We start from the raw sequence: 23,667 nt of genomic DNA on the forward strand, positions 1-23,667 counted from the left end.
TTGGGGTAACATCCCTGTGCCCCTTCCATTCCCATCACCAACCTGAGGCTGAGAGACGAGACTGCATTTACCTCCCAAAGATGTAACTGGTGTCCGAGCCAGGGCTTGTAGAGAGCAGGGAGATCCAGCTGCTCCTCTGCTGGGCCCTCACCATGTTCATGGGCTTCAGCAAACTGTCGAAGCCCGGTGAGGTGCCGAGAGCCACGGGGCCATAGGAGATGGTGTCCGTCTGGCCAGCCGTGCCCTGCGGGGGGACACTGATGCACTCGGATGCTTTGCTGCGGATTGGGGAGGTGGTGCAGCTCGAGGTGCCCGAGTGGGGGCTCGCAGATCCAGGTGGGCTGGAGAAAACCAGGCTGCCACTGGTGCTGTAGTTGCCTCTGAGCCCCCCGTTTTGGGGCAGGAAGCCGTTGCCCTGCGGTGACCTCGAGAATGGTGTGGCTGAAGGGCTGGGAGAGCCCTGGGGCAGCTTGGGACACGTGGCTCTGCCTGGTGTCATCTCTATGTATTTAATGTCTGGAGGAGGAAAGAGGAGGTCGTTAGCGAATCAGGTTCATTAGCTGAGCTCTGTGGCGCACACGCACTTCTTTTTCTCGCTATTAATTCTGGTTGGCATGCCCTGCAGGGCCCACGGGGGGACCCCACATTCTGCAGAGAATCACAGAATCACAAGGTTGGAAAGGACCCACTGGATCATCGAGTCCAACCATTCCTAACACTCCCTAAACCATGTCCCTCAGCACTTCATCCACCCGTTCCTTAAACACCTCCAGGGAAGGCGACTCGACCCCCTCCCTGGGGTACCCAATGACTCTTACTGTGAAGAATTTTTTTCTGATATCCAACCTGACCCTCCCCTGGCGGAGCTTCAGGCCATTCCCCCTTGTCCTGTCCTCTGTCCCTGGGGAGAAGAGCCCAGCTCCCTCCTCTCCACAACCTCCTTTCAGGCAGTTGTAGAGAGCAATAAGGTCTCCCCTCAGCCTCCTCTTCTCCAGGCTGAACACCCCCAGCTCTCTCAGCCGCTCCTCGTAACCCTTGTTCTCCAGCCCCTCACCAACTTCGTTGCTCTTCTCTGGACACACTCCAGAGCCTCAACATCCTTCTTGTGGTGAGGGGTCCAGAACTGAACACAGTACTCGAGGTGCGGTCTCACCAGTGCCGAGTACAGAGGGAGAATCCCCTCCCTGGCCCTGCTGGTGACCCCATTTCTGATCCAAGCCAAGATGCCGTTGGCCTTCTTGGCCACCTGGGCACACTGCTGGCTCATGGTCAGTTGGCTGTCAACCAGCACCCCCAGGTCCTTCTCTTCCGTGCAGCTCTCCAGGCACTCTTCCCCCAGTCTGTAGCACTGCATAGGGTTGTTCAGAGAGAGCCCCATGGCCCAACACCAGCCTTTGTTAAGACCCTTGAGGGCTGATTTCTCCAAAGACACGGAGCCGTGGTGACCCACCCCAGCGCTGGCGGGCTCCCAGGGAAGAGGGGTTACGTGCGGTCACGTCTGAGTGCGCAGACCCCCCTCGCCAGCATTGCACAGCCGGTGCCTGCCGAGACCTGCCGCGAGAGGCGGGTGTTTCCTCCCACCGTCGCTCTGTTTGTACCTGACTCAAGAGAAAAACATCTGGCTGCTCCCTCTGGGGAGAAGAGCAGATTCCGAGGGTGCCCATGGCAGTGGGCACGTGGCACCGCTGGAGGTGCACGGGGGATGTCACCTGGCCCCAGTGGCAAGCATGTAGGGGTTGGCTGCTCTTCCCTCTCTCCTCCCATCCTGCACAAGTCTCCATAGAAAAAGGATTTCCAAGGTAGTTTCTGTGCCTGTGCCCTGCTATGTGTTTCTTTCTGCTCTTCCGTTCACGCTTGGGGCAGCAGGGCATCTCCTAGCCCCATCGCGTGCCATTTTTAATTAGGTGACGCATCTGACGGAGCATCTTGCTCCGAGAATTTAGTGAAACTTCACAACCGGGGCAAGGGACTGCCCAGCGTGCATCCTTGAACAAGACCATCATTTCTGGCTAAGCTGGAAGGTGCCTTTTAGCAAGAGATGCTCAGATTTGATTTAAAGGCTTGCAACGCTGCCAAATTCATCACCTCCTCAGGGAAGCTGTTGCGGTGCTTAATCACCTTCACTGCCTCCTTTCCTGTCTGAACGTGCCCAGCTCTGTTTTCAGCTCCCAGTTCTTGCCCTGCCATGGAGTTTAGGAAAGTTCTCCTTCTTAAAGGTGTTTCTTGGAGAGAGAAAAACCTTGCTGCAGTAATAAACACTTCTTAGCAGCCCTGGGCTCCCTGGCCCCCCATTTCCCCCTGACCCCCCTTTGCCCCCCTGACCCCCCCATTTCTACCTTGACCCCCCCTTTGCCCCCCATTTCCCCCTGACCCCCTGGAAGTTGATGTTATTGTGCCTTGTTCCTGCCCTGGGACCTGCTGGTGAGGGTGGCTGGCAGGGACGGAGCTGCTGATTCCAGGCTGCCAAGAACTGCAGACCCTGTTTACTGCAAGGAGCAACCAGACCTTTGGGGCATAAAGCCTGATGAGCAGGAAAAACGCAAGTCTGTACAAAAGCTACTCTCTGAGCCCATTCTCCGTGCTGATCCCAGTGCAGGATTGGATCGGCGCGGCCAGCCGAGAGCCGCAGAGGAGGCGCCGGGTAAGCAAGAAGAGCTGGTCTCAGTGGGGACGCAGCTGGACCGTGCATGGGGAAAGAGCCAGAACTGCAGCCTTCCCCCTCCACACCCTTACTGCCACCGGCAGCCAACAGCAGGTCCTCCAAAGCCAGTCCTCAGAAAGGCTCCGCAGCCACGGGGTGCTGCTATCAATGTGCAAACCCTTACGGCAAGCTCTTGGCCCGACGCTTTTCGTCAATGTCTCCCTTAAAAGGGGAAAAGAAATAGGGATTTTAATTGCCCTTTAAAGAAATAGCTGCAAAGCCCGTGCACCCTGAGCTAAGGAGGCCCTTTGCCTCTTATTTTTCTGCCTTTGCTCCTGCTTATCAGGTGTGGTTAAACCTCAAATATTTGCTCAAGACCTTGGCAAGTTTTTCAGCATCAAGGAGTGGCGAAAGCGCTGCGGACGTGGAGCCCGGCTGTCATGCTGCTCTCCCCTTCTGGAACAAGGAAGGACCAGAGGGAGTTTGTGACTGTCTCCTATTGCTACAGCATCTTTTCCATCAAAATCCCTCCTTCTGGTTTCCATAGACAAGAAGAAGCTTCCCTCATGGACTCGGTGCACCACGAGTAGCCAGCCCGCACATCATTGTAGGGAACTCAACACTTTAAGCAGAAAGGAGTGGAAATAACTCAGAAAACACCTTGAGGCTCTGTGCAGCCCTCCCTGCATGGCCGGGGGGGAGAAAGGGAGGCAGGAGCTGAACGGGAGGGTTCTCACGCGTCCGGCTGGTGTGAGATGGGAGCAGCGGTGCATGCACGGCGCGCAGGGCTGCAGCAGGAGGAGGTGGGTGAACAGGGATGCTGAGCAGCAGGAGGAAGCTGGAGTCAAAAATAAGAGCTGTTAAAAGAACACGAAAGCTGCAGTGAGGCATTTCTCACTGAATTCAGGGCCAGGTTTCCAGATGTTCACGCTTGCAGCCAGGTTTTCAAAACCCCTAGCGTGCTACCCGCTGAGCTGCTCAGGACTCCAGCCCTCGAGCGATGCCTGAAGGAGCGGCATTGGGACGCCTCTGTCTGAGGAGCCAGGAGCTGAACATGCACTTTGCCACAGTACTTTATCTGCAAGGCCACCCCCTTCCATCCCAGCAGGAAGCAGAGATGCTCCGTCTGCTCCAGAATCACCTTGTGATGTGCTCACACCACCCTGGTCCTGCGCTGCCTGGCTCCGGCTTAGCTGCTTCCCTGCTGGAGCATGGGGACCACTGAGCCGAGGGCTGCAGCTCAGTGCAGACACACACCTCATCCTCCTCCAACCCCGCGTTCCTCGTGTGGATTCAGGGAGAACAGAATTTTTTTTCAAGCCTTTAACATCCTTTCCCTTAACCTTCCTCTGGAAAGAAGCCCAGGGATGGATTTTCAAGGTATTTCTGCATCTAAAGACACAGACAGGACGAGTCAGACCGTCTCTTTAGGCACCTAAACACGCATCTCGGCATCAAGGATGCTTGCAGCAGCGTGCAAGATGCTGTCTGCTTGTGTTACGCCGTGCACGGTGGGTTGAGCAGCTAACACGCTGCAAAAGAGCCACAGGACAGAGTGCTGGGAGGAGAAGCAGCACACGGAGCACAGCTTCGGATCACAGGGGTGACAGAGAAGTGTTGCAAAAGGGTTCACGTAAGGCGCCCAGGCATGAGAGCAGAAAGAGGGGGTTGGTATGTGCTGCTGATGTTCTGCCTGGCGTATGCCAGGTATGCTGCTGGAGGACTGCACAAGCCCTGGAAAAAAAGAATTTCCCTGGCAAAATCATTTGGAACGTTTAAATGGGATGGTTGTGTAACCATCGGTACCTTAGCCCAAGGCTTTGGAAAGCTGGCTTCAAATCCTTGTGCTTCCACGGGTCAAGTACGACCCTGGGAAAGGCTCCACTGCCCTTTGGTAGAACTTCGGGGCTCTGCGGCTCCAGGCATGGCACCCAGAGGGCAAGCAGTGCCTGACCCTTGTCTTTGATGGTAGTAGCTTGGATTGGGTATTTCCTGAGAGCTACAAGTTCTATTCCTAATGAGAAATGTTTTCTCCAAAGGCAGGGAAACAAACATCAGGTTGAATTAAGGCTGTTCTCCTTCTCTGCTTTTGGATCCTGTTGAGCGAGCTGGACATGGTGGGGCCACCCAACCACGGGAGTTAGGCAGAGTGCCTGGATACAGAGTCCATTCTCCTGCTCCTTTATATGAAGCCCTGATGTCAGCAGACAATATCCCGCACTGATCCCACTTGGGATACTGCAAGACATCACCAATGCCCATTTCCAGCCCTTCCCAGAACCTCATCCTGCTGGGACTGGAGCATGCCAACCTCCCTGCCCTGGACTTTCCCCTCTGTCTCTTGCAAATGGTTTTCATTAAGTCTGAGTGGCACTGGCTCCACCGCACAACCAACACCTTTAGCCTCACCTATTGCCTCTGGATCTTGTTTCTTGGTGGCGGCAGCGTCACTTGGAGAAGCAGATTGGACCACATCCTTCACTGGCTTGCACGTGAGCGGCTGAAAGGTCGGATCGATTTCTAGGATCAACTGGTTGAGGCTCTCTATTGATATGTCCAAGGTGGGAGACACCAGGTGAGCCTCAGGATCCGTGCTGGTGTCCTCCTCCTCCTCCTTTGGCTGGTAGGGGGTGGTGGGTCTCTCCAAAGAAGCATCCTGCTGCCCCTTCCCTTGCGTGTGAGCAGCCACGTGCTGGTGGGCTCCATACAGCCCTCCGCTGGGAAGCAGGCGTGTGTTGGCATGCACCATCGGGGATGGGTTGGCCCAGTCCTCCGGCGAGTAGTAGGCATATTTCATCGGCAGCCTGGAGCAGCCCGGGTACCTCGAAGGGTGCAAGCTCTTGCTTTCCTCCTGCGAGGAAACACACACGGTCTGTCCAACACGCAACACGTGGTTTTGTATGACCTGCGACATGGTTTGGTTTTCTGATTCGATGCCTTAGAGTCCAAAAGAAACTTCCTCCTCCTCGCCTTCCGTTCTCCACCAAGGACCTCAAACCCTTTCTTCAATCCAGTGTCTCAAGGGGAAGAAGAATCTGAGGAATGCAGAGAAAGGAGCGGTTACGCGGGCTTGCCCCCGGCAGGAGCAGACTGCAGCGGAAAAGTCTATAAAAACAGGGATTTGGAGTGCAAAGCTGGAATTCAGCTCATAAGAAACCAAGCCATCCTGTAATGGTTTTCCACCCCCCTACAGCCTCTGCTCCAGGTGCCACAGTCCATCCGGGCAAACTCAAGGCTTGATTTGCAACACCTTAAAACTGACATTCTGTTTTATTTGTGCAGCGCTTATCTGCTTGCTTAAGAATGAAATGAAGGATCCTTCTAACAGCTTTTGAGTGGGATCCTGATGCTCAGAGACCATCCGGAGAGACAAAAGTAGACAGTGAGCCCAGAGCTGTGGTTGTGCTGGGCCAGGGAGACAAAGCAGCGTGCCAGAGCAATGTTCTGAGAGCGGCTGTACATTTAATCTGAGCGTTTACTTTGCCGGTAGAGTGTGAGCTGAGCCCTGGAAGCCCCTGTATGTGGCTGCTTTCGCAGTCAAGGCTTTGCTCTAGGAATCTGATTGCTATTAAATTTTGAATACTCTCTGGCTCCGCTTTATAGAATTATGGAATGGTTTGGGTTGGAAGGGAGATCAAAGCTCATCGAGTTCCAACACCCCTGCCATGGACAGGGACACCTCCCACTGGATCCGGTTGCTCCAAGCCCCATCCAACCTGGCCTTGAACCCCTCCAGGGATGGGGCAGCCACCACTGCTCTGGGCAACCTGGGCCAAGGGCTCCTCACCCTCACTGGGAAACATTTCTCCCTAAGATCTCAGCTCAATCTCCCCTCTTTCAGCTGAAAACCATTCCCCTTATCCTATCCCTGCACTCCCTGATCCAGAGCCCCTCCTCAGCTTTCCTGGAGCCTCTTTCAGTGCTGGAAGCTGCTCTGAGGTCTCCTTTGAGCCTTCTCTTCTCCAGGCTGAACAACCCCAACTCTCTCAGCCTGTCCTTGCATGGGAGGATCTCCACTCCTTGGATCACCTATGTGGCCCCCTCTGGACTCACTCCAACAGATTTACTTTATAGACAGTATTTTTTAAGCTGCCTTTAAAAAACAACCTGTGGCAGAAGGCTTTCCTCGGAGGGCTCCAGGCGAAAGGTCTCGGGACACCGTTTGGAGTCGGGGAAGACATTCAAGTGCATCCAAGTGAGGTTTCTCCAAGCACTGCTCTCCCTCCTTCTTGTCTGCATAGCAGAAGCTGCCGTTCAGCAGAACTCGCTGCCACCAACCACAGAGGGAACCCCACTCATTTGTCTCAGGAGGAGGAAAATAAGGTTGCCCCTCTCCGTACCCAGCGTGGCAGCCAAAACCCAGCATCTCAGCGCCTGCGGACAACCAAGCCAAGAACATTCCCTGTGCATGGGCTGCATGGGAACGCGCCTGTCCTCTCCAGTCCACGGAAAGGGTAGAACCCACGGGCACCATGGGATGGTTGGAGAGTCAGAGCTAAAGCCTCGCTGAGTTAATCCCACAGCTCCAGGCTCCCTCCTCCATCCCTGGCGTGTAATACGCACCAACAGCGGGCTACACCGATTAAATATTTGTCCTTTCCTGCATCACTCCTGAGTGACTGGCTTATTTACTCGCCTATCTAAGGCTGATTAAGCATGGAGTCAGAGGATTAAGAAAGAGACACGTTGCCTCGGGGCAGCCAGTCCACAGCGCTCCGTGGGCGCGGGCAGGAGGCTGGGCTGGCGTGGTACGTCATGTCTGGTAAGCGGTGACTAATTGCCATGCTGGGGATTGAGAGCTGTTACCGAGGTGGCTCAGCACAAGCCAGCTTTGGCCTCACGGAATTATATAAACCTGAAGAAGCCTCTCCTCTTGCTGGAGAGGTACCCGGAATAGCACAGGCTCATGGAGATCACCCAATTAAGCAGCAAAACATCGCTGCTGTCTGCTGCCGCTCGCAGCGTACGGCACTCGGCGTGGCTGCGGATCATGAGTCACACCAGCTCACGCTCTCAAAAGAGCCAGGAGAGGTTTTTAAGGACTGCAGAAGTGAATAAGTACTTCAAACCGATTTAGCTTCCTCCCAGCCCGCACCCTGCTCTGCCTCCTGAGCCTCTGATAGATTTTATTTACAGGACTGGCAGGTTGGTTGGTAAGAAAAAAGCTCAGGAACCAGGAGGTGTCCTGCACCAAGACTTGTGCTGCAGAAAAGGAAGCACCTATGAAGGCAACTGTTGTGCCTTTAGTTGCAGATTAGACAGGCACACGGCATCTCCGAGCTGCACCAAACCCACTAACGCCGCAGAGGGGAAAGACGTGCACCTCCAGGCATAGAATTATTGAATGTCTGGGGGCGGAAGGGACCTTCACAGGTCATGCAGTCCAACCCCTCTGCAGAAACAGGGACATCTTTCACCACATCAGGTTGCTCAGAGCCCCATCCAACCTGACCCTGAATATTTCCAATGTTTCTTCCTTACATCTATTTTTACAGCATTCGGGGCTGAGCTCTGCAAGACAGGTCTGTCCCAGCGCCGGTGGGAGAGAGAGAGTCAGGAACAGGTTATCCCTACAGAGGGTCAGTTGGGATGGGATCAGAAAACAGGTTGGAAGAGCTGGACCTCCAGGTAGGTGCTCCCCAGGTGTGGGTGGGTGAGGTGCACATGGTGGGGTCCCTCCTGTGGGACCGTGGTGCCTCCCCAGCCGGACCCAGAACCTGTGAGCTGCTCTTCCTCGGCATTTCTGCACCCAAACCGCACTACGCAGAGGATGCAGAAGTGGGCTGGGACTCAAGTTCCCTTTTCCCACCAGCCAGCCAGGCTGGTGGCGCCTGCAGAGCTTGTGTCACCTCTGCTCTGACCCCAGCGCGGCTCTGCCCTGCGGTCAGTCGAATCCCAGGTAAGTGTCCTGCCCTCCGCTCCTTTCCTGCCTTGGAGCACGTATGTGCCTTGAGGCTGCAGGCACCGCCGCCAGCAGTGCAGCACGGTACAAGGCTCGGAGTTTGCATTTGTTAAATATAAGAAGAAGAGTCATTCCAGGTCAAAAACACAAGCTAGATGGAGTCAAAATTGGATTCTCCCCCGGGGAGAAGAACTGCCTGGCTCCAGTTAGCGTCCGCAAGACAAGGCTGGTTTTAATTTAAGTAGGTACAGAAATAACGTGCAGTATGCATGAAGCAGGGCTGTCAGGGGGTTCCAGGAGCATGCACGCAAAAAACTTCCCTCCGCTCTTGTACTCCTGCCCTGAGTTTTTGATCTTTCTCCTGCCTGATGCTGCCAGGATTAGCCTCCAAACCTCATTTCTCCTCCCTTCTCTGGGTTAAAGCGAGAGGTCTCCAAGGCTCCTCGCAAGAATTTCGAGCCTCGGCTCCAGGCTCTCCTGCTCGGAGGAACAAAGGAGAAGGGCTGGGTGAAGGATGTTCATCTCAAGGTGGCTGTTAGCCACCAGCGTGGTGTGGCCGTGAGAAAGACTAACGCTGCCCGCACACACCGGGACTTTCCAAGAGCCATCGCAACCGGCGATGCCCTCGTGCACAGCCCTGGTAAAAGCTGGGCAGCATCCAGCAGTGCCTCCCGGGCAGGCGAGAGGGGTTTGGCTGGAGGGCAAAGACCACAAGAGCAGGAAGGGAACTCGTATGGCACAACAAAGCCAACGGCACATCTGTGCCGTGAAGTGCAGCGCCCTTCGCTCTGGCAGCGGCAGCAGAGGAGGCTCTGCAGCAGGAGCATCGCAGCCCTGGCAGAGGTAACTCCGGCGCTGCAGACGAGCCTCCAAGGGCTTGGCTGGCTGATTTCACCAAGGCTGGAGGATTTACTGCCTGTACGGGAACACTGGGAGAAGGAGCACTGCTGTTTAAGCTCAGACAAAGCCAGCACAGGAGGAAATGGAAATAAACTGGCCAGAGACACAGCTAGACTGGAAATGCAGAGTTTCTGCTTCTGAAAACAGCCTGTGGAACAGAATTCCTCCTAAGATTAAGGCGACAAGTCACAGATTTTTGGATGCAGAGGGACACATTTATAGAGGCTTTGGGAGAGGCAGCTGCCTGTCGCACCAAGAGATCCGCTCAGCGAGGCAGCAGTGGCAGCTCAGCCCAGTAACCCCAGTTCTCCCTTCCAGCTCCAGTCCAGCTTGGCAGGGTTCACAAAGCCCCCCCTGACCTGAAAAGGAGTAGGGTTGGGGTATCGGGACTGGCACCAGAGCTGGAGCACCCACGTGGGGCTGCGGAGAGCGAGGCAGGAGGGAGGGTGCTGGCTTTGGAGGCAGCAGGAGGACCTGGGTGCCCTTGGGCCAGGGCTGCACCGGGCACACCCCAACTGGTAGATAACCGCCTGCACGCCCTTCCCAAACCCGCCGGGCATGGCACAACCCAGCCAGGCTGCAAGGGCCACGTGGATCGAGAGCCCCATGGATCCCGCACGGAGCAAAGTCCCTACATGCAAGGGCCCTATCCTGGCTTCATCTGCAGGAGCACAGCGAGCCTGGTGCAGCCCCTCTGCTCCACCGTGCTGCGTCGCCACAGGCACGGAGGGATCGGGCAAGGTAACGACAATGCCTCTTCGCTTCTCCTGACAGCTGCGCAGAGCCCTGAGTACCCCAGTGAGGTTATTTGGAGCGAAGACATGCGAGCTGGGACAGAGGTTTGTTCGCTGTTTGCACCCAGACCCCCAAAGCAGCAAAGCCAGCTGCCAAGTCTGGGTTGTTTTTCCCTGCAACACGAGCCCTGGGAGCCTCCCGATGACAAGTCTGTTAGACGTCGCCTCACCAGGAAGAGGAGAAGGAACTGCTGGGACACCCAGGATTTACCGAGCTCATTACACCCAGCTTAATCATTGCGAGGGCTGCGGGGTGACTTGCTTAGATTAGCAGGGCGTGCTGATGAGGGCGAGGAAGAAAGTTGCCATGGTTATGCTGTGTTTTGCCTGCAGAGCAGAGGGCGCAGAGGTATCACATAGCAAATATTAATCTACCTCCAGCTACGGGGGAGTCCGGCCCCTGGAGCAGGAGGCAGCTGGTGCCGGAGGAACGTGTCCTGGGGGGAGAAGGGGTGACTGTCAGACAAAGCCTCCCCTCCCTCCTTGCTCAAACGACAATAATTAGGAAGTTCAGCAGCAAAAAAGAAGCCTTTATGAAATCCCAGCTGGCATTGCTAACTCTGGGTATTTGCTCAGCCCCAGGAGCTCGCCATGGGGCAGCCTCCGTGTGGCCATTGCCAAAGGAGAACTTCTTGCTTAAGCACTCCAACAGAACCCATCGGCATCTGGCAGCAGAAGCCGTCCTCCCCCAGCGATCCCTCTGCCAACAATCCCAGCGAGCTGCTTGCCCAGCAACTTTGCAGACTTCTGAAAGGGTCTCCAGGGCTTTGGATGAGGAGGGTTATTAGTCACGCTGAAAGAACTCCCCTTCCCACTGCCATCCTCTCTTTTCCTCTCCCAGGACAGCTCTTTCCCCTTTGGCAAGACCTTCTCTGGGTATGAGATGAGCAGCAGAACCTGGTCCCATCTTCCTTGGAGATGTTCCTGTGCAGCCAGGAGGGTTTTCCCTCCAGCTCTTTGCAGAGTGAGCAGTGGGTATGGGAAGCTCAGGTAGTCGCCAGCAAGAAGAGTGTCTTTAGAAGAGAGTCTGTCCAAAAATAAACTAAATTAGCTAATCCTGGGAATGTTTGAGATGAGCTGCAGGAATGTGAGATTTTCTAGACGCACTAACAAGCTGCTTGGAGCACCAGCCTGTTGTTTTCCCTTCTGAGACAACAGTCACATCTCACCTCCATCCCCTCGTGGGACCGCATTAGGCAGTGTTATTACAATGGAGGTTGCAGCAGCAGATTGGCTGTTTCTCTGCTTTTTTTGGAAGTGCCAAAGGAAGGGACAGGATGGGAGCTGCTGCACAGAGGGCTCTGCAGACCTTTAAGCACTTCAGAAGGGTCTGCGCTGTGCGTGTTCCCTTCAGCGTACAGCACTGCATCCCAGCGCTTGGCACCTTGTGAAGCAGCAGACCATGCTCCACACTCTTCTCTGGGGTCCAACAGCCCGGGGTGGGTCAAGCTACTCTTTCTCCCCTCCTCATACCTCCCTTTTCCTTCCAATACCTCTGCCCACACCGGCAGTGCACCCGCAGTGCTCCTCTAGGGCTGCACAGCTTCCAAACCATCATCCTGCTCTGCTCTCCTCTTACGCAAGGACGGATCCTCAGGACCTCGGTTTTTGGTTTCACAGCCTCTCTCGGTACTGACCTGAGTCACGAGGCTTTCACCTCGCTGTCAGGGGCTGGAGAAAGTTCAGCGGTACCAAATAGCTTTGACTAACACACGGGTAGCTGGTTTTCCTCCCTAACCCTACACAAACCATGGCCTCCAGCCACTCGCGCGTCTCGCTGCCACGTGGCATTTTTATTGCTTTGAACTCTTAACACTTCGCCACGCCACAGCCTCCCACTGAAAAGCCGGGGGGGGGCAAACACACACACACAAACACTCATTTTTACAGGCGGAATTCGCTTCAGGCAGAGTGAATAAAGCATCTCACATCACCGGTGCGCGCACACAGCCAACAAACATCCCTGGAAATCTTAAATAGTCTTCAAACTCCGGGTGAATAAGAAAGGTAAATGTTAATAAAATAAATCCCGTCGACTACTGGGAATAAACCAAAGCCTTAGCCGGAGTAATAAACCTAATCCCATGCCATTTCTCAGAGAGCATTGAGTCTTCCCCACCCAGGATAAACACCGCCCGGTCCCTCTGCCAGCCAGCAGCGTTGTTGGGGCAGGAACAACTCGCGTCTTGGCTTCTTCTTCGAGATCCCCGCAGCAGATTTCTCCCAAGGCACAAGAAGAATCCCCAGCTAAATGCAAAGCAGCAGCAGAAGAAAGAGAAGTGATGGAAAGAAGGAACTGATACGAACTGCAAATAACTTCTGTGTGGAGGACTGAAGGAGAAAAGGACTTGAAAGCACGATGGAAAAGGCAGAAGTGCCCCTTGAAGTCAGCGAGAAGAAGGTACCTGAACTGCGGCCGCTCGCCCACTCTCCTGTGCGCCGCTCTTGCTGCAACGCCTCCAAGAGCACCTTGAGCTCATAAATCAGCACAGGGGTGAGTCTGTGCAAGGATTCGGTCCTCTGGGAGCCTTGGATTTAACAGGAACCCAGTCCCTCCCACCTGGGCTGAGCTTCGCTCGCCGCCCCTCGGTGCGCGAGGTGCAGCCGGGCTCAGGCCAGGTGTGACGCAAGAGGGAAGACCCAGGCACCAGGATAGAACCCAGAGCGGTGCTGAGCCGGCAGGAGACCAGGCTGCCTCCAAAACACCTCGGCACAGAATGGCTGAAGGTTGAGAGCTTCTCAGCTGAGCTGCTCTGGAAGATGACTTTCAGCTGCGGCAGAGCAAGGTGATGCTGCTTGGAGGACTTGGTACCAAGGACTGTGCTCTGCCCCCTGGTAGCCCACCTGGGCCAGCAGTAGCCCAAACCCGGCACTCAGCTCCTCGCAGCTCGTGGAAGGAGTACAGACAGCGACTTTGCTGCAGCCTCGCTTTCCAAATGTCAGCTGTAGGCTGCGAAAATAAAGGAAGAGGGAACAAAAACTTCAGGGCTCTCTCCTCTCGTGCTGAAGCACTGGAATGGTGTCGTCTCTGTGCTCCTCTCCAGATGGATCTGTTGCTCCCTGGGGCAGAGGGCACTGGCAGACCTGGTTTTGGGAGGAGAGTTCGAGAGGTCACAGCCCGGCCCTTTGCCACCACCTCGGTTGACAAAGGAGCTCCGTGAGCGAGAATCGGTGCAATTCAGTGCAAAGGGAAAGACACCATCTCCCATCACGTGGGAAGCGTGGCTGTGGACTTCTGAGGCTGCTTTGGCCTCATCTAAAAAAGGATTCAGGTCTGCCCACACCCTCGGCACAATTACCCGGCTGGAGTGTTACGGGGAGCGGATTAGAAACCATATTTAAAGGTCTTTGTGTCTCTGCCCCGTGTTTGCACAGCGTCCAGCCCAGAGCAGCCAGGCCTGGCTGTCGCGTTTAGCAATGGGAATGGGTGAGAATAAATAATCCCCAAACATCTCTTTGGATCGCTCTGCCTTTTGGCTCAAGGCTTTCTTCCACTTTCAGCGGGTGCAAAGCCATGCAGCAACATTTCAAACGGTATTTCTGAAATGCCCTTTTGCAAGGGAACTGCCCATTCTGCTGCCCATAAATGCCTTTGGCTTACCGCAGCATTGCCACATCGCCAAGGGACGCTTTGAAACGTCCGATTTTATCAGGAAATTCACCATCTGAACTCCCTTTCTTTAAATTCCTTGACCTCACTGGACAATCTTTCCAACGCTTTATTTATTATCAGTGGTTGGTTCTTCCTTTCGTTACATCCTTGGGTAAACAGTGTCTCAAGCTGCCAGCAAAGCCCCTGTCCTCCCGTAGCGGCCGTGAGGCTGCAGTGGGGAGCGATCTTGATGAAGTGCTGAGGGACATGGTTTAAGGGAGTGTTAGGAATGGTTGGACTCGATGATCCAGTGGGTCCTTTCCAACCTGGTGATTCTATGATTCGATGATGTCCCGGCAGCTTTCCTTTATCCTGGCTGATGAATTCGCCACCAACGAGATACTCGACAGAGAACCAGGATGACATTCAGTATCGCTGTCACTGCACACACATCAACACTGTGAGGCTCCAACTGGAGAGAGCAGATAGGGAGCGATGCTGGGGAACCACGTTAGGTCCCTTCAGCTGATCATCTTCTCTCTCATGGGATGCTTGGGCAGTTGTAGAGGACCGCACCTTTTGCAGCTGCTGCAGACAATGTAGGAAGGGAAAGAGAGGGGACGGGAAGGGTTTTGGCAGTAGAACATGGTGCCTCAACGCTCTGGTCGTAGAATCGTAGAATCGTAGAATCATAGAATAGTTTGGGTTGGAGGGGACCTTAAAGCCCATCCAGTTCCAACCCCTGCCATGGGCAGGGACACCTCCCACTGGCTCAGGCTGCACAGGGTCCATCCAACCTGGCCTTGAACCCCTCCAGGGATGGGGCAGCCACAGCTTCCCTGGGCAACCTGGGCCAGAGCCTCACCACTCTCATGGTGAAGAAATTCTTCCTTCTGTCCAGTCTAAATCTGCCCTTCTTCAGTTAAAAGGCATCTCCCATAGTCCTATCACCACGAGCCTTTATGGACAGCCCCTCCCCAGCTTTCTTGTAGTCCCTTCAGGTACTGGAAGCTGCTTTAAAGTCTCCCCAGAGCCTTCTCCTCTCCAGGCTGAACAACCCCAACTCTCTCAGCATGTCCTCGTACGGGAGGTGCTCCAGCCTCCAGCCTCCAGCTTGGTCTTGTTTGCAGCTCAGAGCATATCTGAGCTTTGATGATGTTCTTCTGCAGGGTTTGCAACCCTGGTAAGATCAATCCCATGTCAACTGTGTTGTCCAGGTCCAAGCACCTCTGGAAAGATGGCATACGGACATGCAGATCCAAGAGCAACCCTGCGCTGGACCACCCCCTCCACTGCCTCAGGTCCAGCCAGCAGCAGGTTCTCACCTCATTTGGAAGAAAGTGATGACCAGATCAAACCTGACCACGGGCTGGAGACCACAAAAGAATGCCCTTCCATCACCCTAACACCTTTCGCTAACATTAACTTGCTCAGCAATACATAAATACAATGCAAAGCTGTTTGTTGTGTTTTAACACCCCATCCCGTTTGCCCCAGGCTTGGAGAGTCCTCTCTGTCCCGGAGTGATGCAATTCTTCTTCAGCGGGAAGGGGATTGTTTCTGCTACTGGCGCTTACAAAGCCAAATTGAAATCCTGGGTTGCTTTATTTTTTTAATGCTGCTTTCAATCTGCAGCGCAGACGTTCACGTCTCAGTGCTTTTTCCATTTGCATTGTGTAAGGCACTCGGGGAGATGTCCTGGAGGGACCAGTTGCTATAGAAAAAGGCTTGTTTGTTGCAGAACTCTCAAACCCTTCCCCGAAGGCTGAAGCAAACATGAGCGTGGAGATATTGCAAGACCCCTTAGAATAAAAAAAAACCCCACTGTTTTCCTTTGGCTTCGACTTCACTGGTTTTGCAGTGAAGCCAAGATGTTCCGTGGCTCTTGCGCCAAGACCTTACACCTTCCTTGCGCTCTCCCATGCGTGGAAAAGCAACGGGAAAGCATTAATAGGGTGGACAGAGGGTTTGTCAACACAGCAAAGGGGGGGTTCCCTGCTCCGATGGATCCTGAACCACCCCCCGTGTGGCAGGGGTGTAAAATCTGCCTGCGTTAGGGCTGTGTTATCCCAGTTACAACCCGGGTTACGCTGAATTTACTTAGGATGTTTCATATTTCAGCAGCAATGCCCGTGAGAACCACCCGCCGGTCAACTGTGTGAAGGGAAAAAGCCCACCATGAACAAGTCTCTGCATCATCCTGGATTTTCCCATCCTGAAGGCACCATACGTTATTAGCAAACAACATCCTGCTGTACTCCAGCAAACGACATATTCCCAGACTCCGAGATCCTGGCTTGGATCAGCCATGGGGTGGCCAGGAGGAGCAGGGAAGGGATCGTCCCCCTGTGCTCGGTGCTGGTGGGGCTGCACCTCGAATGCTGGGTTCAATTTTGGGTCCCTCACTCCAAGAAAGACCTTGAGGTGCTGGAGCGCGTCTGGAGAAGGGAACGGAGCTGAGGAAGGGGCTGGAGAACAGGGGTTGTGGGAGCAGTTGAGGAACCTGGGGCTCTTTAGCCTGGAGAAGAGGAGGCTGAGGGGAGACCCCATCGCTCTCCACAGCTCCCGGAAAGGAGGTTGTGGGAAGGTCGCAGCTGGGCTCTTCTCCCAAGTAACAAGTGATGGGATGAGAAGAAATGTCCTCAAGTTGCACCAGGGGAGGTTTAGGTTGGACATTGGGAAAAGTTTCTCAACTGACAGAGTGGCGAAGCCCTGGCAGAGGCTGCCCAGGGGCAGTGGGGGAGTCTCCATCCCTTGAGGGGTTCAAAAAATGAGTAGATGTGGCGTTGGAGGACACTGTTTAGTAGGCACGGTGGTAACTCAGCTCCTCCTAACGTAGGCTTTGGTAGTGCAACTCCTCCAAGGCAGGATGGAATGGGATGGGAGGTCAGCCACCAGTAAATGCTGCTTTTTCATCCCCAGGAGAGCAGAGGGAAAGCAGGAGGAGTGGGAGACCGGCTGGAGGATCATGTCCTTGTCACAGCTGGTGGCTGGAGACAGGCGAGGAAAAGAGAAGAGGCCACAGGACTGCCTGGAGGAAACCCTTCCTTCCATCCTTGGGTGGTTGCTGGCTCGAGGCAGGATGATGGGCAGCACAGAGAAGCACCAGTAAGAGCGGGATGTGCAGGGGCTGTTTGCAGGATAGATTCACCTTCCAACTGCAAAAATAAAGAACAAACTCATATTTCAGAGCCAAGAGAGTCTGACAGCCACCCAGTCAGGATCAAGGAGGTTTTGTAAATGCATGGTTTCTGGGATTTGAATAAAATAAACACACAGGTATCAATGAGCTGATCCAACATAAAAAGAGTTTTCAGAGGAACAAATATTGGTTATGAATAAGACTTGGGAGTGCTTCCCTGGAATGCACCTGGGCAAATGTGGGGAAAAGGTTAAAAAGTCTCTGTATTTGTCACCTCTGCTTGGATCTGATGGATGGGTTCCTGCATAACTGGAAGGAAGGGACAGGGTGCCTCTGGGCTGGAGGTCCTGGCAGGAGATGAAGGGGAGACACCTTGGGCTGAAACACTCAAGCCATGCAGCAGGGCTGGAACAAGAGACTGTCCTCCAGGTGCTTCTTCACTCCTCATGGAAGGAGTGAAGGAATTCCTCATGGCAACATCTCTGGCAGAGTCCTCTGCGAGCAGCTTTGCGGATAGCTCTTCTGTTTCTTCTTCCCTTAACTAAAATAGATTTGAGGAAGAAATGTTTTGCTGTGAGGGTGGGGCGCCCCTGGCCCAGGTTGCCCAGAGCAGTGGTGGTGCCCCATCCCTGGAGGGGTTCAAGGCCAGGTTGGATGGGGCTTGGAGCAACCGGATCCAGTGGGAGGTGTTCCTGCCACATCCTTCTTGTGGTGAGGGGCTCAGAACTGAACACAGTACTCGAGGTGCGGTCTCACCAGTGCCGAGGACAGAGGGAGAATCCCCTCCCTGGCCCTGCTGGTGACCCCATTTCTGAAACCTCTGAGGGATGCCTGACCTCCTCTGCACTTGACCGGACCTCCACCAGCCTGCGAAGTGGAGTGGGGCAGGAGAGAGGACCACGAGTACCCCGTGAGGTCTGGAACTGGATCTTTGCCACGTCCAAACACCCCAGAGACATCCCAATCTGAGCCAATCCCTGGAGAACGAGAGCGTAGCATCTCGCACTCTTCGGCAACACCGAGCCTGAAGCACCCAGCCACACCAGTGATGGTGTGAGCTGCCCAGCGGGGAGGACTGGAGGATGGACTGATGGTGGGTACACGCTGGGGCAGGAGGCAACCCTTCACACCTCCGCTAAACCCCATTACTTCAGGGCTTGTTTTAACAGCCACGTGCGTGCTGCAGAGACCTCACCGCTTCCGAAGCCTCCGCCAGGTGAGTCACCCTATTTCTTGGAACAACTGTGACGGAGCCCTTTGGTTCCCCTGAGGGAACGTTAATCAGCCTCCTCTTATGAAAAAGGACCTTTTGTTTTCTAGACTTTACAGTTAAGGTTTTCATAAACAGAAAGTGCAAGCGGCCACGGAAGCCACGCTGTGCCCGGGAGCATCGGTGAGGGTCAGAGACAGCCACGAGCTGGGAAGAGGGAAAGGACCACCTCCCTTGGCTGCGTGGCCCATGGTGAGGGCTCACCGGGGCGCCTCTCGTCGACAGATGTGTCTGTGCAGGAGGGAATTGAAAAGCAACCGCTACGGGCCAGAGCGTGCCAGAGGCGCGGGTTGGGTTGCAGCAGAGCTCTGGATGTGTCTGCACATGCCGGGTGCTGGGAGGGCTTCAGCAGCCAACGAGGGGAAAACCACCGACGTCAACGAAATAGGATGAGGTGCTGCTGCTGCCCTGCGTGGGCAACACCGAGGTGACTGCACTGGGTGGTTCCTGCAGCGTCCCTCAAGGAATCACCTTGTTGTGGTGGGAGAGAACTAAGAAAAGCCCTTTTTTGACCAGTGCTGTGAGGTATTGTTAGTTTGCCAATGAGCTATGGACAAGTCCAAGAAGACTCACCCCCAAAGAGCCCTGCGGGTGTTGTACAGACGTTGCTCAGCACATAGAAGAGTCTTCTAAGCCACTCTCACCCAGGATACTCATCTTTCATTTCTCTGGGGTGTTTTCTCAGAGATTGAGGTCATTATAACCAGCAGAAGGGCACAGGACAGCTCTCCACAGCCTGAACCTGTGGCTTGCACTTTGGTCTCAGAATTGCCAAGAATTAGAGGCTTCTTAACAGCAAGGTCTTCTCCTGAGGCAGCTCTTAACTGACCATTTCCAGTAAGGAAACCTCACATGAGGAATAAATGCCTCCACACCACTGTGGTGTGTGTTTCGGAGGGAGGCAGGGCCGGGCAGTGCATGTTGTGCCACGTGGTAGCTCCCATTCGTCAGAAGCCAAGACGTCATGGTCCAAAACTTTCCTTAGGAAGATGCTTCTAGGACGCACCCCGGACACAATGGTGAACAATCCCTCATTGATGTAAGACACAGAATGAATCATGGAGACACCTGGCTCTCCAGCAGAGACGTATTTTAGCCTGCAGCAAGCAACGTCATCACCTTGCAGCTGGTCATCACAGACTCGTGATGGCCCTGGAGGCCATCTCTGTCAGCTGCATCCTGGGGGACCCAGCTGGGTTGTTTGAGGAGGTTTTGCAAGCTGAGGTTCTCTGTACTAGAGGATCTTCCCAGTGTCTGTGCCAGATGCCTCACGTTAACTCAACAACAACAGCCTGGAACAAAGACATAGAATCGTAGAATAGTTTGGGTTGGAAGGGACCTTACAGATCATCCAGTTCCAACTCCCTGCCATGGATCCAACACCTCCCGCTGGATCCGGTTGCTCCAAGCCCCATCCAACCTGGCCTTGAACCCCTCCAGGGATGGGGCAGCCACAACTTCTCTGGGCAACCTGGACCAGGGCCTCCCCACCCTCATGGTGAAGAAATTCCTCCTTCTGTCCAGTCTAAATCTGCTCCTCTCCGGTTTATACCCGTTATGACCGTGGGCCAACAGAAGCCCTTCCAGTCCAGGTGTGGAACCATAACATTGTGTTTCCAGAGGAACAGTGATGCTCCCTCCTCTTTTCCTGCTACAGCCAAGACTCTGGGAGTCTCTTTCTCCATCCAGTAGTTCCCATTTGCTGCCTCGGGCTCTGCTCCCGGCCGGCTGGTGCCAGCAGGGTGGTCCCTGAACCCCGGTAGCACCTGAGCCTACGGCACGGGCACGTTGTGGGCAAAGCCTGTGGATGGTGCAGAGTGGAGATAAAGGCATCACACCTGCCTCCGCGCACGTTTGTTTGTGCTCCAGTGACCTCTCAGCAGAAGCATTTCTGCACACACCGACAGCGCTGCAGGTGGAGAGACGTTAACCTCTGAGCTGGAGCCGCTGACACTTCTGACCGAATAATCACAGAGACGTTTTCTTCAGCAGGGAAAGAGATTTGCCTGAGGTTTCGTGGTTGGTGGCAGAAGAAAAGGAAATGAAATCCACCTCATCCCACTCTGCCCGAGCAACGGATTATCCTCCCCTCCTCAGAGCTGCGTTTTAAAGTAACACCAATTTTCCCTTTTCCAGGAATGAGACTTATGCAAACCCAGGACACCGACCCATGAAACGGCTTTTGTCTTAGAGTTGGCGTCTTTCTTATCGAGGTGAAGTCAACGAGAACAATTGCTTTCCACACTTGCTTTTCCTCTCCATAATCAGCACTGTTTGCTCACGCCGCGGCGCCCCAAGCCACGAACTGATAGGGATTGGCAATTCAGGTGAATTGCACCCATATTTGTTCAACGGAAAAACCTGTAAACCCCACTGCAAAGGGATTCCGGGCACAGCCAGTGCTGTTAATTACAGCTCTTATTGCTAATCGCAGGGGCGAGTAGGGATGAAAGCAGGGACGGCACAGGAAGGGGAAAGGTAGAGCCAAAGTATATTGAGGGCCTCCGGATGGGTGCAGCAGCACAGGGCTAGAGAAGAATAGGCTGATTATTGTGGGTTTAGTGGGATAAAGTGGGCAGGGATGGTGACAGAGGTGAGAATCATTCGAAGCTGGAGGGCTGCCAGGGGCTGTGAGGGGGACAGGGCTGTGCTAAGGGCTCGTAGCTGCCTCTCTGGTGGATGAGAAGCTCCACATGGGCTGGCAATGCACGCTTGTATTAAGGTCTTCTTCAGACCAAACCATTCTATGAAAAACAACAGGTTTTTAGTACAGTGGTGTCTGACGGGCATTGTCCTGCCCTGCAGAGAGGGTTTCAGGGTGCTGGTGCTGTGAGCCGTCTGCGCTCTCGGTTTGTTACTGCCATGACCTGGCCATCACAGTCGGAGAGCCCTTGGCATAGAATCGTAGAATCACACAATCATACAATCATAGAATAGTTTGGGTTGGAAGGGACCTCAAAGCCCATCCAGTTCCACCCCCTGCCATGGGCAGGGACACCTCCCACTGGATCCGGTTGCTCCAAGCCCCATCCAACCTGGCCTGGAACCCCTCCAGGGATGGGGCAGCCACCACTGCTCTGGGCAACCTGGGCCAGGGTGTCCCCCCTCTTATGGTGAAGAAATTCTTCTGTCCAGCCTAAACCTGTCCCTCTCCAGTTTATACCTATTACCCCTCATCCTATCACCACAAACCTTTGTGAACATCCCCTCCTCAGCTTTCTGGTAACCCCTTCAGATACCAGAAGGTCACTCTAAGGTCTCCTTGAGGTCTCCTCAGGTCATCCCTGAGATAAGGGCAAAGCAAATCCTGGAAAGAAAGTTTTGCAGGACCGTATGGGAGAGGAACGGACAGGACCCGTATTGAGGGCTTTGGAAAGAAACAAGAAATGCCTCTTTCACTGAGAAACAGCCCAACTTGGGGCCCGCGGGGAGATGATGGGCAGAACGGGGCAGGTGGGTGTCCAGTCCAGGAGCCCCGTGGCCGCGAGGGCAGCCAGGTCAGGGCAGGACTGAGGCACGGAGAAAGCATGCAGAGCATTTGGCCCCGCTCTACCCCGCACTGCGGATATGAACAGCCTTCCATAAATATCAAAATGCTTTCAGCGTGACAAGTGTCAGCAGCTGTGAGTCAGCCCTTCTCAAGGCTTCCAATCAGACAAACCATCATTTCATTATCTCGGAGTCCCCTGGAATTTGAGCCACACAGAAGTCCACCCTGGCAGTATAGCTGCTTCCCTGGGCTGGAAATGAAAGTGAAGCGAGCATCTCGTGGGGTCTGGATGCAGTGAGGCACACCTGAGCCACAGGGGATCCGAGGGGAAGATGCTGCTTCCCGTGTAGCACTTGAGCACTTTGTGCCTGACCAGTCTGTGGCTTGAAGTGGAAAGGGAATCCTGAGAGCATATCCCAACTCTTCTGCCAGGGGAGATCTGGGAACAGCTGCTGAAAGAGTGCTTGATCCTCAGCTCCTCTAAGGCTGCTACAGATTTCAGTGGGTTTTAGCCGTTGTAAGACAAAAATGTGCATGTGTCTGTCTGTGCACAGCTGCAGAGAGTCATGGAATGGTTTGGACTGGAGGGGACCTCAAAGCCCATCCAGTTCCACCCCTGCCACGGGCAGGGACACCTCCCACTGGATCCGGTTGCTCCAAGCCCCATCCAACCTGGCCTTGAACCCCTCCAGGGATGGGGCAGCCACCACTGCTCTGGGCAACCTGGGCCAGGGCCTCCCCACCCTCACAGCAAAACGTTTCTACCTAAGATCTCATCTCAATCTCCTTTCTTTCAGCCAAAAACCATCCCCCTCATCCTATTAATTCACTTTTGATGCAGGGAAACCCATGGCTCCCTCTTTTTTTTCCAAGTTCTTGCCTCTGCTATTGTCCAAAACTGCAGGAAAAGGAAAAAGAGGCCCCTGCAGTGTCTTCCTGTGCTGGGATGCAGCAGGTCCAGGTTGGATGGAGCTGCTCTGCGTGCTCCTGGCTCCTCTCCACGCCAGAGCTGTGCTACCAGCAGCTCCAGCTCCTGGGATTATAACCACACCACCTTTCACCAGTGCTAAATGCAGTTCAAGGCTAAAGGAAAGGAAGGTGCTAATGGACTCTAAGAGTTGTGGTGATCCTCCTGGGAGGCAGACAAGTTGTCTTGAGGACAAAAAAAAAGCAGTGAGCAGATCACTAGCACTTCCAGGGGTGTTTGGGGTGGACAACCCCTGGGGTCACAGCTTCAACAAATTACAACAGAGGAGGATTTGCAACTCCAGGCATAACAACCAAGGCAGGAAGGATGGGAAATCTGGGTGTCAGTGCCACCACTTCGCAGGACTTCAGGCATCACACACTCTGCCTCGACAGCATCCCATCTCTGCCAGGTAACGCCAGCATCTTCCTCCGCAAAGGAGCTCTCTGGTGACCTCCCGCTGGATCCTGACCCCTGTTTCGGCTATGACACACCAGCCTTTTGAATTTTTATTTTATTTTCAGCACTTTTCTCATAATGCTGATAAAAATCTGTCATAGGAAAACAGAACAAACCAAAGAGATGCTCAACATTTACAAGAACAAGACGCTTTGCCTCTTGGTTTTGGATCCCTGAATGTTTGTGAATTAGCACTTGCTTGCTTGCCCGTGTTCTCCCTCTCCCTCCTGCCCGTAACTGTGGATAAACCCTGATGTTACAGCTCACCAACCACACCATGAGGAAAGGATCAGCTCCAAGACCTCAGCCAAGAAGCGCGTGGCTCCAAACTACAGTGCCCTTCTAGTGCTCTGCGGGAGGGTCACGGTCTATTTATTGATTCATTTAATACGAGAAGCACTGCGTTACTACTTCCTTCCCTGTTAATTCGAGTGCTATGGTTCTGTGCCGTTCTGTGCCAGCAAAACAGGCCTGGGAATGAGCTCATTGGAAATACATGCCCAGCTCAGG

The 23,667-nt window shown here is 54.2% G+C and overlaps 1 protein-coding gene across 4 annotated transcripts in view; it reads right to left on the bottom strand.

Moving 5' to 3' along the window:
* The window catches only part of TNS4 (tensin 4), a 22,205-nt gene extending 8,869 nt beyond the window's left edge, over positions 1–13,336 (bottom strand). The window contains exons 1-3 of one of the 4 annotated variants that reach the window (XM_054088510.1): positions 12,643–13,336; positions 5,051–5,676; positions 72–516 (exon numbers count right to left, since the gene is read on the bottom strand). In XM_054088510.1, the coding sequence (XP_053944485.1) occupies positions 72–516; positions 5,051–5,555 (950 nt within the window). In that variant the 5' untranslated portion in view covers positions 5,556–5,676; positions 12,643–13,336. Of the gene's footprint in view, positions 1–71; positions 517–5,050; positions 5,677–6,748; positions 7,113–12,642 lie in introns of those variants that run through there. The other 3 variants (XM_054088507.1, XM_009555499.2, XM_054088509.1) reach the window with 3 other exon arrangements.
* Positions 13,337–23,667: the final 10,331 nt, after the last annotated feature.

The sequence above is a fragment of the Cuculus canorus genome, chromosome 25 (genome assembly GCF_017976375.1).
Source record: "Cuculus canorus isolate bCucCan1 chromosome 25, bCucCan1.pri, whole genome shotgun sequence".
Classification (NCBI taxonomy): domain Eukaryota; kingdom Metazoa; phylum Chordata; class Aves; order Cuculiformes; family Cuculidae; genus Cuculus; species Cuculus canorus.